Below are 24347 nucleotides of genomic sequence, written 5' to 3'. Positions count from 1 at the left end.
AGTTTTTCTTTAGATTTTCACTGAAAAATACAGGAACAAACTAAAACATCCCAGTATTGTAAGTAAAAGTGATTTCATTTTATCTGTATTCTTCAATGTCAGTACAGGCTCCAGGCTCTGAGTTGTCAGCACAGAGCCCAACGTGGGGCTCGAACTCACAGACTAAGAGATCATGACCTGAGCTGAAGTCGGCCGCTTAACCAACTGAGCCACCCAGGCGCCCCGGGAGTGTTTATTTTTAAAGCTTCCTATATGATTCTAAAGTGCAGCCAGTGTTGAAAACCACTGTTGTAGGTGAACAGGGAAGGGCAAGTGAGTCTCAGAAAGAATACCTGTAGTTCAGAAAAATTGATGGTACCACAGAACTACTTTATTATTATAATAGTTCACTGTTACACAGTTTTGGATATATTTAGATCAAATATGTTCCATAGATCAGTTCCATCTATGGAACTAACTACATTTAACAACAATTGTGGTTTAAATGATCAGATTCTGGGGCACCTAGGTGGCTCAGTCAGTTAAGTGTCCGACTTTGGCTCAGGTCACGAACTTGCGGTTTGTGAGTTGGAGCCCCACGTCGGGCTCTGTGCTGATAGCTCAGAGCCTGGACCCTGCTTCGGATTCTGTGGCTCCCTCTCTCTGTTCCTCCCCCACCTCACATTCTGTCTCTCTCTCTCTTTCTCGAAAATAAAGATTAAATGATCAGATTCTAAGCAAGTCTTTTCAAATGAAACATAAAAAGGGCTCCAAATTACATGTTAGAAAACCATGCGTAAATGAACCTTAAATTTGCTTTACCTAACTTACTGATCTAACTTTACCTAATTGACTTCTAATTGAGATATAGTATTCCCTCTTTCTGGAAAGAAAAATAATCCATTGTAGACTTTCTAAACCCCATATATAAACTTGGTTTATCTCCTCCCCATAATGATGGGACATTTCTTTATTGCTTCAGTGGCTAAAAACTCAGACAGACAGACAGACACACCCTTGCACTTGATCATCAAAACCTGACCAAGTGTCTTTAATAAAAATACAAAACCTCCATCCCAGAACTGACCTACTGCATCCCCAGTCCCAGGTTCCACCTTGCCAGGAGCAGGCTGAGGTGGTGCTGGACTGCTGTTCTTCACGGGCTCAGCACTTGTCCCTGAGGTAGTTTCTTTCCGTGAGGCTTTGGATGGAGGTGGCTCTTCTATCACAACACCACTTTGTCTCTGTCGTCGCCGTTTCTTACTCCACAATTCATGGCAATCCTGCCAGTGGGGGAGGCTGCAAAAGACAAAGCAAAGGGGAAATGTGTGTGGGACTAATGACAGTGAATGAATAGAGGAAGAAGAGATTAAAATAGGAAGGCAGGGGCGCCTGGGTGACTCAGTTGGTTAAGCGTCCAACTTCAGCTCAGGTCATGATCTCACAGTCCGTGAGTTTGAGCCTCACGTCAGGCTCTGTGCTGATGGCTCAGAGCCTGGAGCCTGCTTTCGATTCTGTGTCTCCCTCTCTCTCTGCCCTTCCCCTGCTCATGCTCTGTCTCTCTCTGTCTCAAAAATAAATAAAAACATTAAAAAAAAATTTTTAAATAGGAAGGCAAAGAGCTGAGGGAAATGGAAAGAACAACATAAAAATAACCAGAAATATTAGTAAACAGATAGTAGCAATGTAAAAGGAATCATGGCATATGGTAGTCTGAGGAAATAAAAGACCAACAGATTTCTACAGTGAGAAATGAGACTCTTGCTAATATCAGAGTCACACCTACTATATAAACAACTACATTCCAATCAAAGAGTTAAGTCTGATAACTGTTCTTGCTGTGCATAACAAGAATAAAGAAGAACTTTATTGGTCAGTTTCAGTTTGGAATAGATAGGACAGAGATGACTAGCCTATTAATATCTACGAAAGTCCAGGCAAGGTGGTGAACCACTTAAGCAGTGTATAATTAAATCACCTTTGTGTAAAATCAATTTATGGGTTATTTGGTCTTTGAGGACCAAAAAATAGGTTCTTTCTTCTTTCTACCCATGGAATTTCCATGACTCAGTATTTTCATTTGTGGAGTTTATTAGTATATTTTAATATATTTAATATATTTTCACATTTCCTCATACTCAATAATACAAACAGTCCTGGAAAGTAAAATCTTATTATAATAAAGACTACTAGAGCCAAAATCTCTCTATAATAAGAGCTCCCAAATTTTAGTAAAAAGCTTATGTATTTCAAGCCAAAATTCAACGTATCAAAATTCTAGTGCAGTAAATGAGTTTGGACATTTCTTTGGAACAATCAGATTTGTGGTTACTACCCGCTCATCTTTAAATACTGTGTATTTAAGATACATAGTTTCTCTATGTAAGAAAAAAATACCCAAAAACTCTGACATGAAAACTATAATGCTGTCAGCCATACAATGTCACATTATTGGCCAAATGTGAAACATGAGAGTAAAACTTCAGAACATCCTATAGAATACAGAAAATGCATAAGATTCTGATGAAAGAGAGACACGTTCAAAGATATTTTCAACATCAAATAATTCAGGACATATGACCCAATAGTAACAAGCTATTTAAAATTAGAACTGCCTTTGCCAAGTGTGGGATATACATGGTCACCACAGACATGAGGGATTCAAGCAAATGGAACAGGTAAGAGCAAAAACTAGAAGGAATACTTTAAAGAGGCTGTACAGCGGGCTCTGGGCTGATGGCTCAGAGCCTGGAGCCTGTTTCCGATTCTGTGTGTCTCCCTCTCTCTCTGCCCCTCCCCCGTTCATGCTCTGTCTCTCTCTGTCCCAAAAATAAATAAAAACGTGGAAAAAAAAAAAAAAAAAGAGGCTGTACAGGGCAATAAATAGTTTGAGTCAAATTAGAACAATTAGAACAAATATCGTATCTAAATGTATTCCTTGTTTAAAAACATTAAGCAATAAAACCTCTTATCAATCATAATACTCAAGGGCACCTCTCCATTTGGGACTCAGCCATTTGCAGTTCCTTCTAAAAACCTATTATTTTGAGCTACACATCTCCTAAGGTTTAGTGGGGGGTTTAGGATCACTACTTGGCCACCAGCACTTACTCTGGAGGATCCATTTTGCTGAGCTCAACATCTTTAAGGAAGTCACTCTGTAGAGTCTGTTCAGCTGTGCAACGTTTGCTAGGATCTAGTGTCAGCATGTGGTCCAGTAAATCAAGTGCTGCCGAAGGAATGCTGTGGAAAGGAAGAAAGAACAAGTTCACAATGACCCCATAGTTCTTAAACCTATAACCTTAGGTCAAAGGTCTCTGAATTTCCACCTCCATGTAAAACTGTGGAAAAGGAACTAAAAGCTGGCTAAACAAGCAAGCAGATCTGCTCCCACAGAGAATTTATGCAATGCTATATAATACAAGTAAAAAACATGAAGCCAGCAGTTCCATTCTCTTTTTATTATGGGAATATCAAAAGGACTATGAGAAAATTTATATATTCCTCACAATAAAATGATTTATTTTTTCATCTAAAGCCTTCATAAGAGAAAATTACAACAAAACTATGATAAAATTCATATACTGTTCAAAAAAAAATGTTTTCCTATGGTGTGCTGCCATAAGTTGGGACAACACTAACTCCCTAAGCTAGGAAAGTCAAGTCTTAAACTCCAGCCAAACACAGAAACTAGATGTACATTTTTGCCAAACTCACAAAGAGAATTCTTCTCGCAGACGCCTTCTATATTGCTTCTTCGGTTTCATGGTATTGAAGTAGGGCAGCTTGATAACATCAGGCCACACAGCTGGACAAGGGCTACCACAGAGTCGACTGAAAACAAAGCAAAAAGCCAAAACAAGAAGTAAATGAGTCAGCATTGTGAATTCTGGAGATTACAGAAGCAGAAATTATTACCTCCCGAGGTCTGGGGAATCTTAGCTTATTAAATTAGAGAGCATGCAGAAAGGTAAAACCTGACCTCACTGCTTTAAGGACAGAAGGAATAGGACAGAAAGAGCTGGTTACAAGATAATGAAGAGAAAATACTGGCAAAATAGTCCAAAATGATGCATATACTTGATTTTGTAAAACATGTTTTTAAACCTCCATAAAGGTTTTCATTATCAATTATGTTCTGTTCAGTTAGTATTAATTTCAAAGTCCTGAGCTGGTGATATAATGTTCCTATAGGGAAAATTAGCAGAAGAGAGCCTAAAAATTTTGATAGAAAATTGAATTTAATGCACAATAATGAGTTATACACCACCTTTAAAGAAGTCTGTATTAGCCTGTTGTATTCTTCTCTTTACTTATATTGATTAAAACAACCCCAGTCCTTCCCCAAATCCTCTAGTTTAGGTTCTATTTTATAATTATCTGTTTACATGCTGTATCACTTACTAAACTTTGAGCTCTCTGAAAGCAGGGACCTATCTTACTTATCTCTAAACCTTAAAGTTTAACAAAAAAAGGAATTTGTTATGGAACAGGCTTAATAAATGTTTGCTGAATACAGCTCATCTTAATCTAACCTAAGAATAAAACAGCTACCTTGAAAATGGCATGCTTTTATATGAAGAACTAATAAAAAATATGCAAAAACCTAAAAAGTCTAAAAAGGGGGAACCTAAAAACTAAGACCCTTAGTAAGACCTAAAAAGGAGGAATATAATTTCTTTACATATATAGCCCATGATAAAATATGTGGTAAATCTGACTGAGAATATACTTGGATATATACTGACTTGAGAATACTTGGATATAAGCATAAAGTCAACTTTTAGTAGAATGACTGAAAAGTATTAGAAATTAGAGGATGAAATGACCTATCACACCTGGGCACTCAGAACACATGCACAGCTGTACCTGATCAGTTCTAGCTGAGCCAGTTCCAGATTGGCTTGAAAAATAGGCTTCTTTGTGAACAGTTCCCCAAGGATGCATCTAGAAAGAGTAAAATTGAAAGGTCAGGAGAGAAATCCCCGGAGCCTAAAGTGTGTCTCAAAAAATTTTTATAGTATATCTGACAGAATTTGATATTACATGTTGTAAATAAGCCCCAAATTGCAGTGTCTGAATTTTGTAAAAGAAAATATTTCTTGGGGCGCCTGGGTGGCTCAGTCGGTTGAGCAGCCGACTTCAGCTCAGGTCATGATCTCGTGGTTCGTGAGTTCGAGCCCCGCGTCGGGCTCTGTGCTGACAGCTCAGAGCCTGGAGCCTGCTTCAGATTCTGTGTCTCCCTCTCTCTACCCCTTCCCTGCTCATGCTCTGTCTCTGTCTCTCAAAGATGAATAAATGTTAAAAAATAAAATTAAATTAAAAAAAATTAAAAAAAAAGAAAATATTTCTTGCAGTGAGAATAGACAGTATTAAGAATTTAAATTTGCCAGGCGATCAAACTTTTACCATCTATAAAGGACGGTCTACAAGCAAAGAAAATGAGTCAGAGTCCTTTTCTACCAATTCCGTTGTAAATTAAGGAAATAAACACTAAAAAACCCACACTTCAATTTTACAAGGATGCTCAGCAGTTCCTATAAAGAGATTAGCTTTTTCCATTCATTTGCTCTGTAGAATGTGCAATATACTATAGCCCTCTTGGCACTGTATTTGTAAAGAAGCATTTATTGTCATCACCCAGAATCAGTTTCAATAGGACTTTCAAATACATTATGCTTAAATGCTTTTTCCATTTTGCAAATGCCTTCCAAAATAATACATATTTACAAAGTCCCCAGGTATGTCTCCACAAATTACTTAATTACAAAAGGAAATCTAGTAACTATTTAGTGGGAAAAAAAAAGACAACACCTTAACTGAGTGAACAAAATTAACATCATCAATAAGAAGGAAACAGGGTTCATTTAAGTATAAGTGTGATACCTTGAAAAGAACACTTATGCAATATTCCAGCCAAAACTTCATAATATGAACCTATATAGTAGCTGGTCTGTCCTTCAAAATGTAAGTGTCGGAGCATCTGGAAGTCTCAGTCAGTTAAGCATCTGACTCTGGCTCAGGTCATGATCTCTCATTCGTGAATTTGAGCCCTGGACTGGGCTTTCTGCCCTCAGCATTGAGCCCACTTTGGATCCTCTGTCTTCTTCTCTCTCTGCCCCTCCCCCACTCATGTTCTCTCCCTCTCTCAAAAATAAACAAACATTAAATAAATAAATAAACAAACATTAAAAAAATATATCGAATCTCAAGTTGGTTAAACGTCCAACTTTGACTCAGATCATGATCTCACAGTTTGTGGGCTTGAGCCCCGTATCAGGCTCTGTGCTGACAGCTTGGAGCCTAGAGCCTGCTTAGGATTCCGTGTGTATGTGTGTCTCTTTCTCTCTCTCTCTCTGCTCCTCCCCCACTCACACTCTGTCTCTCTCTCTCAAAAAATAAATAAAACATTTAAAAAATTGTATGTATATACATGAAAGACAAAGGTTAAGGAACTATTTCAGAGTAAAGAATGAGAACTAAATGTAATACATGATACTGAATCAAATCCTTTATCAGGTGAGGTATTGTTTCCAGGATGTTATTAGGGTACTGAAAAAGTAAGAACATGGAATGTAAGCTAAACTACTTTAAAATATAGTGTATCATTGTTAAATTTCCTGAATTTGATAATGCTACTGTGATTTTATATAAGAATATCTTTGTTCTTAAGAAATGTACATTAAAGGGGCGCCTGGGTGGCTCAGTCAGTTAAGCATCCGACTTCAGCTCAGGTCATGATCTCACAGTTTGTGAGTTCAAGCCTCACATTGGGCTCTATGCTGACAGCTCAGAGCCCAGAGCCTGCTTCAGACTCTATGTCTACCTCTCTGTCCCTCTCCGCACATGCTCTCTCTCTCTCAAAAATGAATACGCATTAAAAAAAAAAAAGAAATGTACATTAAATATTAAATGGTAAGGAGGATGACATGTACAACTACTTTCAATAGTTCTGGAAAAAAGATGTGTGCATATACACAATTTTATTCTATTTATATACTTTATGTTGTATGATATAAATACACATACATAAACATATGAATATAAAAAGCAAATGTGGCAAGATGCTAAATTTTAGTGAATCTAACATGAATAAATCTCAAAATAATTATGCTGAGTAAAAGATGCAAAAGGGAAAAAAGAACATATACTGTATGATTCCATTTGTATAAAATTCCAGAAATGGAAATCAATCTATAGTGATAGAAAGCAGAACAGTTGTTGTCTAGGATAGTGTGGGACAGAAGAGAGAGATTACAAAGGAACACATGGAAACTTTTGTCTTGGTTGTGGTGATGGTTTCACTAGTGTATACAATATGTCAAAACTTCAATTGTACATTTTAAACATATGCAGCTTATTGCATACCTCAATTGAAAGATTAAAAAATTTTAATGAATATGGATAAAAGCTATACTAACGTTCTTTGTCCTTTCTAGTAACTCTTGTATATTTGAAATTATATCAAAATAAATCTATTTAGTTAGTTAGTTTTAATTTTAATTCCAGTTAGTTAACATACAGTGTTATTATATTAGTTTCTGGTGTACAATATAGTAATTCAACAGTTCCATACATCACCCAGTGCTTATCACAAGTGTACTCCTTAATTTCAATCACCTATTTAACCCATCCCCCCTATATCAAGATAAATTTAAAACAAATGTAAAAAATTACATGACTACTCTGTACTTTTTTGTATGCCTAAAATATTTTGTTTTTTGAAAAGTAAGAAAACAAATGGACAAAGAATCTCTTCTCTGGCCTATGCTTTGAAATTAGATTTGCTAATACAAAAGCAGTATTTATAGTTTTACTTTGAAATTCTTCAGCTTGACTAAATTTGAGAAGCAAAACAAAGCTAGTTTTTAAAGTTATTAGCACCTTTCTATTAGCATTTGTTAACCTCAAATGACAAATTCTCACTTCCATATTCACTCAAATCTTATCCAGAAATAGAAAAGTAAAAGTATAAACTGCTAAATCAAATTCCAAATACAGTGTTGTCACAACTGATAAAATAAGCAGAAAGAAAAACCAACCAACCCAGGTGGGTTTTCAGAATCTAGACATAATTCGTTGTACCAGTCTTTCTAGTTTCTCCTTCAGAGAGAATTCCACGAATCACCAAAGTAGCAAGCTCACATCAAGAGTCTAGCAAAATCTCAATTCAATGAACTTACTGGGCTTTATTTAAAGCCTAATCTTCTATGGGGTGCCTGGGTGGCGCAGTCGGTTAAGCGTCCGGCTTCAGCCAGGACACGATCTCGTGGTCCGTGGGTTCGAGCCCCGCATCAGGCTCTGGGCTGATGGCTCAGAGCCTGGAGCCTGTTTCCGATTCTGTGTCTCCCTCTCTCTCTGCCCCTCCCCCGTTCATGCTCTGTCTCTCTCTGTCCCAAAAATAAATAAACGTTGAAAAAAAAAAATTTAAAGCCTAATCTTCTATAATTTTAATTTCCAAGTTGTGTTTTGGTGTTTTATTTCAGTTCTAGTTCTTTGGTGGGGAAGATATTATTATGTAATCAATACTTTGCTACTACACTGAGGTGGCAGGTTGCACACACTGAAATAATAGTACCAACAGAGCTATGAACTTTCCCTGTGTATCTTAATGGGGCATTAACTTTAGAGCCTAGTTGTGACAATTTAAATGCTAATACTGTTAAAGCAAATAGTCCAGAACACAAACATACCCAGCTTGAATCAGTAAAATTTAACTAAAGCTTCATTTCAATTGGGGAGGCTACCAATGAAATTATGCTCTCCTTTTCTTTGACCCTTTTGAATTTTGAAATAAAACCCCTGCAGTTTTAAAGACTAACATTAATAGAGGAGGGAATGAATGGGAAAAAGTGATAAGCTCCACTGGCAAGTATATATCAGAATCCTAAGGTATGCAGGTCAAGGACAGAGTGTGTATGCATAAATCATACAGTATCAGGAACAACTAACATGGCCCATTTAAAATGTCTATGTTCCTAATACACAGACTATCGTCTCTAAGCATTATTTTCCACTAAAAGGAATGGCTGATTTCAGGTCTAGGGCAGGAAATGAATAGGATGAGCCTGGAACCAGCAAACAAGGAAGGCTATCAAACACTATAGTTGTGTGGAAAGGACCCACTAAACTCCCTCCCACTGGTCAAAGATTGAAAAATGTGAATAGGAATAAGATGATAACCGTAATGGATTAAAACATATAAAACATGTTTAAATCCATGAGTTCATAATGAAACTAAAAAAACAGAAACAAACAAACAAAAAAAACCCACCCCAAACCCTCTCTTTGGTCATCTTTGAAGGATACTAGGAAACTACCTCATTACACTGAAAACTGGTGAGTAAAACGAGAGAATTAAAGCTTTATATCTAACTTTTTCTATGTGACTCGTACATAGGGTTAGTAAAGTAAATGTTATCTTTATTCCAGGAAGGAATAATATAATTAGAATATCACCATCACAAACAACCACAAATGAATAAATGAAGGTGGATCATTAATAGCTGACATTTCTTAATTTTTTTTTTTTCAACGTTTATTTATTTTTTGGGACAGAGAGAGACAGAGCATGAACGGGGGAGGGGCAGAGAGAGAGGGAGACACAGAATCGGAAACAGGCTCCAGGCTCTGAGCCATCAGCCCAGAGCCTGACGCGGGGCTCAAACTCACGGACCGCGAGATCGTGACCTGGCTGAAGTCGGATGCTTAACCAACTGCGCCACCCAGGCGCCCCAATAGCTGACATTTCAAAAAGAGATTGTATATTATGTAAAGTGGGGCATGTGTGTGTGTGCGTGCGTGCATGTGTATGTGTAAATCTGCCCTGTTAGGGATGAATATTTTATCAAGCATTGTTTAGAATTGCCTGTATAATAAGATAATAAAAGCAAACTATTGTTTTATTGCTTTTAACTTGTCTACAGATAACATACCTAGTTCTTGACTATACTCTGGGCAGAGGCTCCTATTGCCACCTACCCCCAACTTTGATGTATCATTAACTATAAACTTCCAGAGGTACTCAAAACCACCTGTGAAGTAATTTCAGGGTCAGTGGATAATTGGAAATCAAACATAAATTCACCTACAATTTACAGGAAATAAAAGGGATAGAAAACCATGCTAAAACAACAAAAAACACAGTGAAGATGCAATCAACAAAATTCAGACTGTGGGAACAGACAAAAATGACACAGTTTCTACTAAGGAAATTACTGGGGGTGGGGGGAGGGTGGCAGAGACCTCAAGAGAAATGGAAGGAGAAGCTACAATTAAAAGACTTGAGATAATCAACTGCAATCTATGGACTTTATTTGAATGTATTTGGATCTGAATTCAAATGATGTTAAAAAAAAAAAAGATGTTTTGAGGAAATGTTTTAAAAAACGTGTCTCAGGGCACCTGGGTAGCTCAGCTGGTTAAGCATCCGACTTTGGCTCAGGTCATGATCTCAGTTTGTGGGTTCAAGCCCCGTGATGGGCTCTGTGCTGACAGCTCAGAGCCTGGAGCGTGCTTCAGATTCTGTGTGTCTCTGTCTCTCTGCCCCTCCCCTGCTTGCTCCCTTTCTCCCTCCCCCTCTCTCTCAAAAATAAATAAATAAAAATTAAAAAAAACAAAAACAAAAACATGTTGTCTCCAAAAATAAATGAATATCTAAATAAAAATTTAAAGAAGATTAGGAAACATTCAACAGATTTCCCTGAATTCTAGCTAAAAGTTTATACCCATCCTTTCAAACTTAAAGAAAAGCTACAAAAGCCAATGTAGAGAGAAAACAGATACCAGTTCAATAATACATAAATTATAAACAAAAGAAAAAGCACAGAGGCTTACCCACAGCTCCAAACATCAATAGCTGGTGTGTAACGCTCCTCTCCCAGCAGAAGTTCTGGAGGTCGATACCACAGGGTGATGACTTTGTTTGTATAAGGGCGACTGAAATGTAAAAAGTAACCATGACATAAATTTACAACGGCTTCTGATGAAAAAATACTTGTAAAATTAAATGCAAAGAGGAATAGCTGCCAATTGAAAATGGGATTGTCAAAACAGCTCCCTAACAATCTAATAGTTCAAAAGTAAACTGGAGGAGTAAGAGATGAAAAAATAACTTCCATTCTAATTTGGGTTGATTTATTTCAGTCTGAGGCTGATTCAAGAATTTAGACAGAATCTACTATCTAAAATCTAGGTAGTAACATATTTAGAAAATTAGGGAATTCTGAAAGTTACTGCAACTTGCAATGATGAATGCCTCACCTCTCTTCAGAGTTATAGAGTCGAGCAAGTCCAAAATCTGCTAGTTTGATTTGTCCACTGTAAAACAAAAAAACAATTTATTTTTATAAGTAACAGTAGTGGCTTCCTAATTAAATCTAAACAGTCAAGCACGTTTAGGAGTTAAAGGAATTTTAACATCTGCTATCTTAGTTCTACTCTTAATGGTCACACATCCAGATTAAACCTCTTTTGACTACCCCAGTTTACAAAGACTTAAGGTTTTCTTTAAAAAAAAATTTTTTTTAATGTTTATTTTTGACAGAGAAAGAAAGAGAGAGAGAGAGAGAGAGAGAGAGAGAAACCGAGCATGAGTGGGGGAGGGGCAGAGAGAGAGGGAGACACAGAATCCGGAGCAGGCTCCAGGCTCTGAGCTGTCAGCACAGAGCCCGACGCAGGGCTCGAACCCACAGACCGCGAGATCATGACCTGAGCCGAAGTCCGATGCTCAACCAACTGAGCCACCCAGGCTCCCCTAAGGTTTTCTTTTTAGACTACTACTGTATTTTTGGATTTGACTCCTTAACTAAATATTCCTTTTATTTCTTGGCAAACAACAGTTGCTAAAACCTGCTAGGTTAGGGGCATGTGGGTGGCTCAGTCCATTAAGCATCCAACTTTGGCTCAGTCATGATCTCACAGTTCATGAATTCGAGCCCCACCTCAGGTTCTGTGCTGACAGTGTGCAGCCTGTTTCATATTCTCTCTCTTGCTCTCTCTCTGCACCCCCCACTTGTGCTCTCTCTCAAAATAAACAAACAAAAAAAACCCTGCTAGGTTAAATACTTGTTGGGGAAAGAAGGAATGAGCTGTTCTAACTTAATGATAAACCTTGATCAATTCTGGCTTGAAGACACTAGCTATACAAAACACATTACAGGGGCACCTGGGTGGCTTAGTCGGTTGAGTGTTCAACTCTTGATTTCAGCTCAGGTCATGATCTCACGGTTCGTGAGATTGTTTTGTGAGACTGAATGCCAGGTCGGGCTCTGCGCTGATGGCATGAACCCTGCTTGGGATTCTCTCTCTCCCCCTCTCTCTCTGCCCCTCCTTGATGCAGGGCTCAATCCCACAAACCATGAGATCATGACCTGAGCAGAAAGTAAAAGTTGGCCACTCAACCAACTGAGCCCCCCAGGTACCCCTAACAGATTTTTTCAAACCAGGAACATAGCTTTGATCTGAGCACACAATTTTTATGACGAATGAGGTCTCTTTTACCAACATATTGCCATCATTTCCTGTATCATAAAGATAAATAACTATGATCTTATAGGGGTTCTCAAACTTCCATATGAAATAAGAATCACATGGAAAGCTTATTAAAAGTTTCCTGGGATGCCTGGCTCAGTCAGTTGAGCATCCAACTTTGGCTCAGGTCATGATCTCATAGTTTGTGAGTTTGGGCCCCACCTCAGACTTGCTGCTGTCAGTGCAGAGCCACCTTTGGATCCTGTCCCCTTCTCTCTCTGCCCTTCCCCCACTCGTGCTTGCTCACTCTCCCTCTCAAAAATAAATAAATATTAAAAAAAAAAAAAAAAGTTTCCTGGGCCTCATTCCCAGAGATGCCGATTCAGCAGGTCATAGCTCATGAACTCACATTTCTAACAAGCCCATAGATGATGCCAATGCATCTATGGGTCTGAGAACCACACTTTTGAGAACCATCCCATAAAAGGCTCACACCCATGTTTCACTCTGCTAAATATTCTTTGATAGTGATGTTAAGTAATATTTTAATAAACTATAACACAAAATGTCAGAAAACTTAAAATTCTTAACTATTCTGGATTAATCATATTTACCTAAATTCTTATATAGCCTGTTTATTCACATTTACCACTTGTGTTCCTTCTTGGGGAATGTAAGCCAGCTCACTCTTTTTTTTAAGGTATTGGAGATACCTCAGGTACCTGACAGCTGAGATCAGGCATTCAAGTGAGATAGAAAAAAGAGGCTATGGTAGGAGGTGCTCCTCAAAGTTAAAACCAAGTAACTACTAGCAACAAAATTTTACATTACAGAAACCCTTATCATTCCTGGTAAAGATTATTGGCACCGTATCCACTTGCCCCAAACATCATTACATTTTTAAGTTGAAATGAATAAAAAGCAAAAAGGAAAGGACTAGCTGACTTGAGCCCTATATTGAGACAAAAAGAGTTCCTCAAATTTCTCAGCATCCTCATGCTTGAGAACCTGAGATGATCCAAGACTGAAGCACAGTGAAGTGAAGCACACTCTTTAAAATGGACTATAGGAAGCACATAGGACTATAAAATGACAGCAAATAGTTATGCAAGTTAGGCTAAATCTAAACGTCACTGAGAACCTAACATATTTCCTAATCTATCCCCTCCCCTCTCAGTAAATGACCTTCTTCACTGAAAACAAAAATCATCAGGTAGGAGCTACTTAACATCCTTTTACCTGTATAACCTTAATTGCATCTATAGCTCTCCTTTTTCTTTCCTTTCAGTTACAGAAAAAAATGTGTCAATCTCTCTTGTTGAAGGATAATCAACACTTATACTTGTGACCACTATCACCTGTGACCTTGATTTCATTTCTTCTAGAACCTTGTTCCTTTAAGTTATTTTAGTTCTTTCTTGAATCTTCAACTTCTCCCTATTGAGTTTTTTCTCTTAGTATTTATATATGCTCAAACCTCTGCATCCTTAAATTAAAAATTAAAGACCTTCCTACCAGCACCTTCCCATTAACTGTGCTACCCACCAATTTGCCCCACAATGTCAATGCTGACCTTTTAATTTTCAGATTCCTTCTTATGTCTTATAATCTGTCTGCATCACCTGACATCTATGACTATTCACTTCTTAAACCTGTCTAATTTACATTCATAATATTTCCTTATTTTCTCCATATCTGACCATTCCCTTAGGTTCCATCTTCTGACACCTTTTCTCTGCTTGCTAACTCCTGAACTACATTGCTAGTTTGGAACTTCAATGTGACCATATGCCTATTAGTCAGATATCACTATCCTAGATGTGCAACAGCCATATCCAAAAGGGATTTACTCTTCACTCATCTATCCTGTTCTTCCTTCTATATTCCCTATATTGACCATTATACCACTCATCTAGTTAGTTTCTTAAGGTAGAAGTCTGGGAGTTAAAGTACTTTCATTCATTCTCCAACATTTGTTCACTCACCAAAATCTACTCATTCACAAAATTTATCCTGTCCATCTCTATTAGCAAGGAATTGGTTAGTTTAAGCACTGCCCATTTCTTATGGTGTTTTTAATAGATGTTCTTTTTATAATGTTCTCCCTACCTCCAGTCTATATATACCCTATTAGAGTGACCATTTAGTGTTTCTTCTAAAAGAGAAGACTAATTGTGTCTCTCTACCATCTAAAATAAGTTGGCCTCATTTATACTTGTGTAATAAAGATATAATGAACACCATGGAGCCCAAGTGCTCTCCTCTCTCTCTTATCAATTGCTCTTGCTTCCTTGTCCAGCTGAGGGCTCCTTACCATTTTCTCCAGGCCATCTCACCCAGAATTCTCTGTGTAGACAGAGCTAAATGGGCAAGATTAGAGGCTGGATGGATCAGATTAGACCATGAGACTCCTGCATCCTGCTTAGTAACCTCAGGAGGAAATTCAGTTTAATCTAGAACCTTATCAGCTTCCTGAATATAAGAAGACAGGGAGGGGCTTAACCCACTAGAAAGGACACCAAGTAGGACTGCAGTCATTCCCTGGCCTGAGACATCCCTCCCCACCATGGAAGAACAAATCGAACAAAAAAAAGTATATGCTATAGTCCAGATAGCTGTAAGCTAATAGTCATCATCATTAAATTCTTGAAGCATTATCACTATGGATGTAGATTAACCAAGCCCAGTTTTAATGAAAATTATGGGTCACAGAGATAGTGACAGAAAGGAATACTCTTTTTAACATGATGTTTTGTCTCAAAAGGTATTTAAGTACAAAATATATAAAATAAATATATGCATTATATAAAATAATTTAAAATATGCACTAACTGTATAACTTAAAAAAAATAGCTAACCAAATTAACTGTATAACCACACCAGCACCATTCAATCATTGTCACCTATAGACAGTATAAACTCCTCAGCGAGATATACAAGATCCTTAAATTCGCTCCTTACAACTGTCCGGCTTCATCTCCCCATTATGAGCTTCACTCTTCTTGCCCTAGCAATACCTACCTGTTTACATTTTCCCACATATAACATGTTATTTTCACATTTATGTGCTTTTGCCCATGCAATTTCTTTTGCTTAGAAATTTAATCCTCTGTTGTTAAGACTTTCTGATAAATTCCTATCCATTCTGCAAGATTCCACCTTCCCAGATGCTCCCAAATTCAAGGGGTTTAGAGGTGCCTGGCTGCTTCAGCTGATAGAGCATTTGACTCTTCATCTTGGGGTTGTGAGCTCAAGCCCCACAATGGGTGTAGACATTATGTAAAAAAGGCAGGGGGGCTTAGTAACTGTTTACTGGATTGAGCAATTTATTTGTTTAGCTCCCCTATAAACTCTGAGCTTTCCAGTGACCAACTATCCCATATGGGACTTTCGATGCTAAAACCAGGACAGGGGTACCTGGCTAGCTCAGCTGGTGGAGCATGCAACTCTTGATCTCAGTGTTGTGGGTCTGAGCCCCACAATGGGTGTAGAAATTACTTAAAAATAAAAAACTTTAAAGAAAAAAAACAAAAATAAAAAATAAAACTAGAACAGTCCCTGGGCAACTCTGGATGTTTGGTCACCTCACTTCACAAAGATGTGAAATAGGTCATATCACTCTACATCTCTATCTAATTTTTGCCAAATATAATTAAATAGAAATGTTTAAAAGAGTGGGTGAATCACGCAAAGATAGCTATAAACAGCCCAAATGCCAAAAGAACCAAACACTGGTATGATTTCAATAGTATCAGATTTGCTTTTTATTCCTCAACTGGTAGGGCTATTTACCAAAGACTAATGTGCATAATACATACACCTGATATCATCAATACAGTTTAGACAAATAGCCAGAGAAGAAGAAAGCAGATGATAAAAACTTCTGAGGATTTAACACTGTTCATCACCAAATTCCTGTCTGCCTACGCTATTAAAACCTGGGAGTAAGTGCTCAGCAGAGAGGTCAACCACCAGCTACACCTGTGTTTACTCTGAAATTTGATACTGAAAAAGTCTCAACAGCAGCTAAAAAAGCAGGTATGTTTCTCCTCACTAAACAAGTGAGAATTTCACTGAGAACTCAATGCGTGTTTTAATTTTCCAGGACCACAGTAATATTTACTAGCTATGGCAAAAAGCTCTCTGAATACTCCTGTAGTGATGTGAGTGGTTCCCTAAAATGTTTGCAATTTAAAAAGCTTTACAATCCTACCTCTGTTAATTCCTTACCAACATTGAGTCTAAAGGTTCTGCTATCAGAGTACCCCAATCATAAGTTATTCCTACAGTACAAACATCAGTTGTATGTAAATGCAAAAAACTGCATCACTGGGTCTACCTATCATCAATTAACTAGCTGAAACTAAATGGGTCAGAAAAGAGGGAGAAAATGCCTCATTTGGTTACTATGTTACCTGTTGTTCAGCAAAATGTTAGAACACTTAATATCCCGATGCAGGAAATTCTTTTTGTGACAGTAATCCAATCCTTCCATTAGCTGTTTCATGAATGACTTGATATGGTCCTCAGAAAAGTGCACCAAACCAGATTCTAGCAGTCCCATTAAGTCATGGTCCATATACTCAAATACAAGGTAAAAGGCACCTACACAAAAATGAAAGAAAAAATTAAAAACAAGAGGAAAAGGATGCTGAAATGACAATGCCTCAAATTTCACTATTATTTTGGAGTGGACCATAAGGTTCTTTGAAGCAATTGCTTCATTTTACAGATAAAGGAACTGAAACTCAGAGTACTTGAATAACTTGCCCTTTCTAATAATAACAGAACTACTTATCTGAATCACTCTTCAGACTCCTAACCCAGTGCTCTTTGGACAATTTACTTCTTAAGGAGGACAACTGTCCCGATATCAAGCTGTATTATTAATCTTTTACAATCTAAGTCAGTTGGCAAATTACAGGCCTTGGGTCAAATCCAGTCTGCTGTTTGTCACTGTAAATAAAGCTTTATTTGTAACACACAACCATGCCCATTTGTTACAATGCCATCATTGTCTATGGCTACTGTGTAAGTCTTTACCTTAGTTATATTTAATAGGACTCATAATATGCCAGGGACAGCACAGTATATGTAGTATAAATTATTAGTGAAATTTATAGTATTTAAGAACTGAAAGAAAAGTGAGCCATCTAATTAAACTCCCTAAATTTAAAAGTAAATTAAAGAAGAAGCATGCTAAGAGAACTGTAAAAGATTTGAAATCCATGCTATCTTTCTCCACTTTAGCAGGGTGTGTGACAGAGGCAAATACCGTAACATAAGAAATACCAGACCTAGTTAGACAATTACGTATCCAATCTAAAATTCTGTCTCTTAACAGCATAAAGGCAAGGATTCTTAATCTAGTACATAGAAATCAAGGACTCTTTGAACTCCCTGAAACAGTATGCAATATTTTAAATGTATTTTTTTAAAGCGTGGACCCGTAAGATGTTTAAAGAGGTCCATACCCCCCAAAAGTTAAGAACCACTGCATTAAAGGAATATCTTAGATTTAGTTAAGAGTTTATACAAATTAACAAGTAAAACACTAAAACTGCAAAAGTAGACAAAACACACAAAAAGACAACTCAAAGAAGAGAAAATAAGTAAAACTGATAAACATGGAAAAAGAACTCAGAAGTAATAGAAGGAATGCAATCCAAAATAACGATAGGATACTTCACCTATCAAAATGACAATTTTTTAAATTTTTTTTTTTCAACGTTTATTTATTTTTGGGACAGAGAGAGACAGAGCATGAACGGGGGAGGGGCAGAGAGAGAGGGAGACACAGAATCGGAAACAGGCTCCAGGCTCTGAGCCATCAGCCCAGAGCCTGATGCGGGGCTCGAACTCCCGGACCGCGAGATCGTGACCTGGCTGAAGTCGGATGCTTAACCGACTGCGCCACCCAGGCGCCCCTCAAAATGACAATTTTTTAAAAAGATATACTCAGGGACGCCTGGGTGGCTCAGTTGGTTGGGCATCTGACTCTTTATTTCAGCCCTGGATCATGATCTCACACTTCATGGGTTCTAGCCCCATGTCAGGCTCAATGCTGTTAGTGCAGCCTGCTTGGGATTCTCTCTCTCCCTCTCCCTGCACCTCCCTTGCTTGCATGTGCACACGCTCTCTCTCAAAATAGATACATAAACTTAAAAAAATAAAATAAAAAGATACACTCAATGTGAGGGAGGATAAAGTGGGATGGGCACTCACTGGTGGACATAAATTATTACTATCTTAAAAGTAATCTAACATTAAATATAGAAATCTGCCTGGCTCATTTGAAAGAACATGTGACTCTTGTCCACAACTCTTGTTCACAACTCTCAGGGTTGTGAGTTCAAGTCCCACGTTGGGTGTAGAGATTATTTAAAAAAAAAAAAAAATTGCTTCAACCAGATAATTCTACTTCTAAGAAACTATACTAAGAAATAAATCAAGGGGTGCCTAGGTGGCTCAGTTGGTTGAGTGTCCAACTCTTGATTTCAGCTCAGCTCATGATTCCAAAGTTGGGGGATGAAGCCCCTTGTTGGGCTCTGTGCTGAGCATGGAGGCTGCTTAAGATTTATTTTCTCTCTCTCTCTTCTCGTTCTCTCCTCCCCACCCCTGCTTGCTTTCTCTCACAAAATCAATCAATCAAAACGCAAAGATTTATGGACAAAGATGCTCAATGCAGTACTACAGTACTTTTTTAAACTAGTAACTAATTGGGGTGCCTGGCTGGCTCAGTCAATACAGCACGTTGACTCTTGATCTCCGAGTCATAAGTTCAAGCTTCATGTAGGGCACAGAGCTTACTTTTCTTTTCTTTTTTATGTTTATCCATTTTTGAAAGAGACAGAGAGGCAAAGAGAGAGGGAGAAGGAGGATCCAAAGTGATCCAAAGTGGGTTCCATGCTGACAGCAGAGAGCCCAGTGCGGGGCTTATACTCACAAGCCATGAGATCGTGACCTGAGCTAAGTCAGACACTCAACTGATTGAGCCCCCCAGGTGCCCCAAGGGCATAGAGCTTACTCTAAAAAAATTATAAATTAAATTAAAAATAAAATAAAATAAACTGGTAACTAATTGCTGAAAAGAGACTGGTGAAATAAATTTGGATTTATCCTAATGCAGTCATTAAAATGTTAACATGAGAAATTGCTTATGACAAGTTATAAAATACTAAATATACTTTGATCTCAGTTATGATAAAACAAGTATAATATATACAAAGTACTTAGAAAGAAATATGCCAAAATGCTAATACCATAATGGTTTTCTATGGATGGAGTGGGAGAGAATGCCATTTTCTTTTTCTTAGACTTCCACATTTTCAATTTCTTCAAAAAAGGTATGCATTACATCCATTTATTCACTTATTTATTATTTTATGATTAAAAAATTTAAACAGTACATGGTAAACCATTTAAATAATACAGAATGGCATGGGAAAAGTAAGCTCCACTCTAGAAGCAACCAATTAATGTTTCCTTGTTTATCCTAAAGAAATTACCTGTACATTATATTATTTTTATAATCAAAAAAGTTAAGACACATCCAGAAATACATCCAGTATTCTTAATCTATTCAGGTCTAACTTCCATAAATTTATCAAAGTACATAACACGTTACATAAGCAAAATTTCCTTTCATTTGGTTTAAAACTACTTCTACCACTTAATAAAATTAAAAACAAAACACACAAACAAAAACTGGTTCTACCAAATTTGAGAAGTGCTAACTTCCCTAGTGCTAATCTTTAATATCATTAAGGTCTATAAATAAGCCCAGCTTACTTCATCTATTACCTTCCTAATTTTATGTGCTTTAATCACATTCTCTCTTAACATTCCAGACTATATTTACAGATGTCATTTCTTCAGTTGCCCATCTCTAAATCTTCAGATTTGCTTCAATAAAAGTAGGTTAAATGACATATATAGACCACTTCAAACATAAGTATAAATGAATAATTTTATCCCCCAAACAGAAAAAAGTCACAAATCCAGGAAAATCCAGGAAAATATATGACCTAAAGATTGTTTTAGAAATACCTGTTTGAATTCTAAACTGTGTAAGTGCAAAACTATGTAAAAATAAGAATGTATTATAAAGAATGTATTATAAGTTTATAAGTAACTTATAAATTATAAAAATGTATTTTACATTATAAAATGTAAAAATGAGATTACTTAAAATTACTTAAAATGAGATTCTTAAAAATAACTAGTAAATCTAGGTTTAGTTATTATAATTTGTGGGAAAAAACTTTAAAACTAATATCTTAATTCTGTTATGGATTCAGTAAAAAAGTTGGACTTTATAAAAATTTTAGTACTTAAGGGGTGCCTGGGTGGCTCAGTCGGTTGGGTGTCTGACTTAGGCTTAGGTTGTGATCTCACAGTCGGTGAGTTTGAGCCCCACGTCGGGCTCTGTGCTGACAGCTCAGAGCCTGGAGCCTGCTTCAAATTCTGTGTCTCCCTCTCTCTCTGCCCCTACTCTGCTCACACTCTGACTCTCTCACTCTCAAAAATAAACAAACATAAATAAAAAATTTAAAAAAGAAAAGTAACACTTTAGAAAAAATTCAAACAGGTAAACAAGCTATGAAAGGAAAGTAAGATGTACCAATCTACTCTGTAGAAACATGGTTCCTTGCTAATACCTTTGTCCTTCTTGAAATCCAGTGCATCTTGTTTATCTGTAACAATTTCCTTCATGTTAACAACACTTCGGTGGATTAGCTGACGAAGGATTTTGATCTCACGAATGGCTGTGATCGGGAAGCCCTCCTTTTCATTATCCAGTCTCACCTTCTTTAGGGCTACCAGCTCTCCTGTTACACAACAAATTCAAACTGTTACATTATCAGCATTTTTGGCCACCATCATGAACAGGCGAAAAATGCCCAGAGTTGCTCTGAAACACAGTAAGCTTACTTTTAATGCTATATGCCAGATACTTCTATATCTTAAAAAACAAAACAAAACCCCATGTTCCCTTTCTTGCCTTTGATTGTTTTTTTTAAGACTTGAATTTCTTAACTCAATATTCTTTTTATTTTTAAGGACTAATCCCTTACCAAACAAAGAGCAACCTATAAATTTTACTTTTACTCTCTCTTAAATTCCTAGCAAGCCTATTATAAAATATTTACAACAAGCAACAGAAGAGGAAGGTTTTTAAACAGTAATAATTATCCTTTTGGAAATTTTTGTCTTTTAGTAACTTGTGGAAACCAATTAGAACTCAAAATTTAGTTTTGCCAAATCTACTAAATCTACATTAGTATTGCTAAATTTTTAAACTTCTGACATCTAGACTTTTGTGGTAATGTTTACCTGTGTCTTTGTCCTTGGCTTTATATACTTGGCCATAGGTTCCCTCTCCAATAATCCCAATAATGTCAAACTTGTCCACACAGCGTTTTCCCCAGTCACTTTCTGTTTGTCTTCTTTCTCCATAACGAGGACAACAAATTCTAAAAAAGGCAAAACAAAAGAACCCCCCCCAAAACCAAAAAGTTATCATAAACACTTAAGCCTATTCAAAGAAGAAAACAATTATTTTATGATAATTTCTCTGGCCCATGAATCTTTTATGAATTTCTCCATTAAAAAGATATGAAATAAATATGTAATAGTCTCTCACAATGGCTAAGACAGATTTTTTGCTTCAGGAAGGCATAATATCAAATAAGAGATTTGGTGCTTACTTTCTAACCTCTCTTCAGTATTGGCTTCCTCACCTACTGAATGGTAAAGAAACCTTACATCATAGAGTTACTGTTAAAATAAAAGACTGGCAATAATACATGCTCAATAAACGATAACCATTTTTACTATTAAGAGAGGAATGCTGGGGTGCCTGGTTGGCCCAGTCAGTAGGCCCATGACTCAATTCCAGGGTCCTGAGTTTAAGCTCCACAGTGGGCATGGAGCCTACTTAAAGACATTTTTTTTTTTAATTTAAAAAAATAAAAAAAAAAAAAAGAGAGAGGAATGGTAATAATCAGAAGATCAAATCCAGATTCCACTACATTTATGGCACAGCAATTTCTGTGGTTTAGGAAAAAACATCCCACATCTATTAAGTTTTCATTAATGTGTACATGGTTGGGGCGCCTGGGTGGCGCAGTCGGTTAAGCGTCCGACTTCAGCCAGGTCACGATCTCGTGGTCCGTGGGTTCGAGCCCCGCGTCAGGCTCTGGGCTGATGGCTCAGAGCCTGGAGCCTGTTTCCGATTCTGTGTCTCCCTCTCTCTCTGCCCCTCCCCCGTTCATGCTCTGTCTCTCTCTGTCCCAAAAATAAATAAACGTTGGGAAAAAAAAAAAAAATGTGTACATGGTTGACACACCCTGAATAAAAGGACTTTTTTCTTTTCTTTTCTTCTTAATATTCTAAGTATCAAACTCAAAAGATACAATGGGATCAATGTTCATGGTACATTTGGATTCAGGAAATTATTGTTTTTCTAAAAACACAAGTGGGTATCTTACAGTGCAGATGAACAGTATCCCAGAAAGGCTTTTATCCATTAAAATAAAATAAAAAGTATATGTCAGGTCCAATCTTTTATAATCCCACCGTGTAGGCTGTGGAAGAAAGTGTGAGATTTAGGCCCAAAGGAAAAAAGCTATAATTAAGAATAGGTCCCTCAGGCACCTGGGTGGCTCAGTCGGGTAAGCATCCGACTTCAGCTCAGGTCATGATCTTACAGTCTGTGAGTTTGAGCCCCACGTCGGGCTCTGTGCTGACAGCTCAGGGCCTGGAGCCTGCTTCAGATTCTGTGTCTTCCTCTCTCTCTGCCCCTCCCCCGTTCATGCTCTGTCTCTCTCTGTCCCAAAAATAAATAAAAACGCTGAAAAAAAAAATTAAAAAAAAAAAATAAAAACTTTAAGGGGCACCTGGGTGGCTCAGTTGGTTGAGTGTCCAACTCTTAATTTTGGCTCAAGCATGATCCCAGGGTCATGGGATCAAGCCCCGCATTGGGCTCTGCATTGATTGTGGAGCCTGCTTAAGATTCTCTCTCCCTCTGCCCCTCTCCCCGGATCACACACACTCTCTCTCACACACACACATACACACAAGAGGACTGGAAAAAATAGGTCCTTCCAAAAACTCACTTTGGTCTCTTTTTATATGGTTGCTGAGGTGGTGTAACTGCCTTTGGTTCTGGCGAGTCTGGAGGAGATGGATCCCCACCAGGAAGCTCTGGAGGGAGAGGGAGGTCCGTGAGTAAGTGACGTGGCCTTTGTTCCTTCTCTTTCTTTACAGGTTTTGAAGGTGGAGTCTCTTTTGGACTAAACAATAGAAGAGAAGAAAAAGACCATAATTCCTTAAAACATAAGCAAATAAAACTTTTCAAAGCTTTTAAAGTCTGGCTATTAAAACATTATAAAGATTTTACTTTTAAGGGATAAAACCCTGCAATAGAACATAAGGATATGCAGTTTATCACAGTCAAAGATTTTTGGATTTCAGAAAAAGATATCCACAGTATATAAAATAAAAAATTAAAAATTGGGGATATCACTTGTAGGTCCTTTAACAAGGCTTTAATGTCCTTCCTAAGATTCTATTTGGATTTTTACTGAAATGAAATAAAATGCAAGAAGCAGGCACCTTAAATTCCCAAAGTACCATTACAATTTCTGGAGTCCCCAAATCTACTCCATATATTTTAACCAGCAAAGATTTTAAAAAGCAATGAAAAGCTCAACAATGCAACATTACCATGTTATTAAATATGTGGGCAGAACTTGGAAAAGGAAATAGTATTTTAGAATGTTCAGTAAGAATTATAGTTAAGTTGGACATCAAAATTAGTGAATATACTCACCTATTCTATTGACTTGGAAGCAAAAGGCAACCCTACCTGGCTAGCCAAAACGGATAAATAA

At 37.3% G+C, this 24347-nt stretch overlaps 1 protein-coding gene across 26 annotated transcripts in view; it reads right to left on the bottom strand.

Moving 5' to 3' along the window:
• CDK12 (cyclin dependent kinase 12) overlaps window positions 1-24347 on the bottom strand; it is a 78172-nt gene that overhangs the window by 37638 nt on the left and 16187 nt on the right. For all 26 annotated transcript variants that reach the window (XM_006940294.5, XM_003996777.6, XM_003996776.6 and 23 more), the window contains exons 3-12: window positions 23571-23747; window positions 21787-21926; window positions 21111-21281; window positions 16866-17055; window positions 11242-11298; window positions 10816-10917; window positions 4849-4926; window positions 3697-3813; window positions 3091-3222; window positions 1067-1278 (exon numbers count right to left, since the gene is read on the bottom strand). In XM_006940294.5, coding sequence (XP_006940356.2) covers window positions 1067-1278; window positions 3091-3222; window positions 3697-3813; window positions 4849-4926; window positions 10816-10917; window positions 11242-11298; window positions 16866-17055; window positions 21111-21281; window positions 21787-21926; window positions 23571-23747 — 1376 coding nt within the window. The remainder of the gene's footprint in view (window positions 1-1066; window positions 1279-3090; window positions 3223-3696; window positions 3814-4848; window positions 4927-10815; window positions 10918-11241; window positions 11299-16865; window positions 17056-21110; window positions 21282-21786; window positions 21927-23570; window positions 23748-24347) is intronic.

The sequence above is a fragment of the Felis catus genome, chromosome E1 (genome assembly GCF_018350175.1).
Source record: "Felis catus isolate Fca126 chromosome E1, F.catus_Fca126_mat1.0, whole genome shotgun sequence".
Taxonomy (NCBI): Eukaryota; Metazoa; Chordata; class Mammalia; order Carnivora; family Felidae; genus Felis; species Felis catus.
This window is presented reverse-complemented; position numbering and strand designations above follow the sequence as displayed.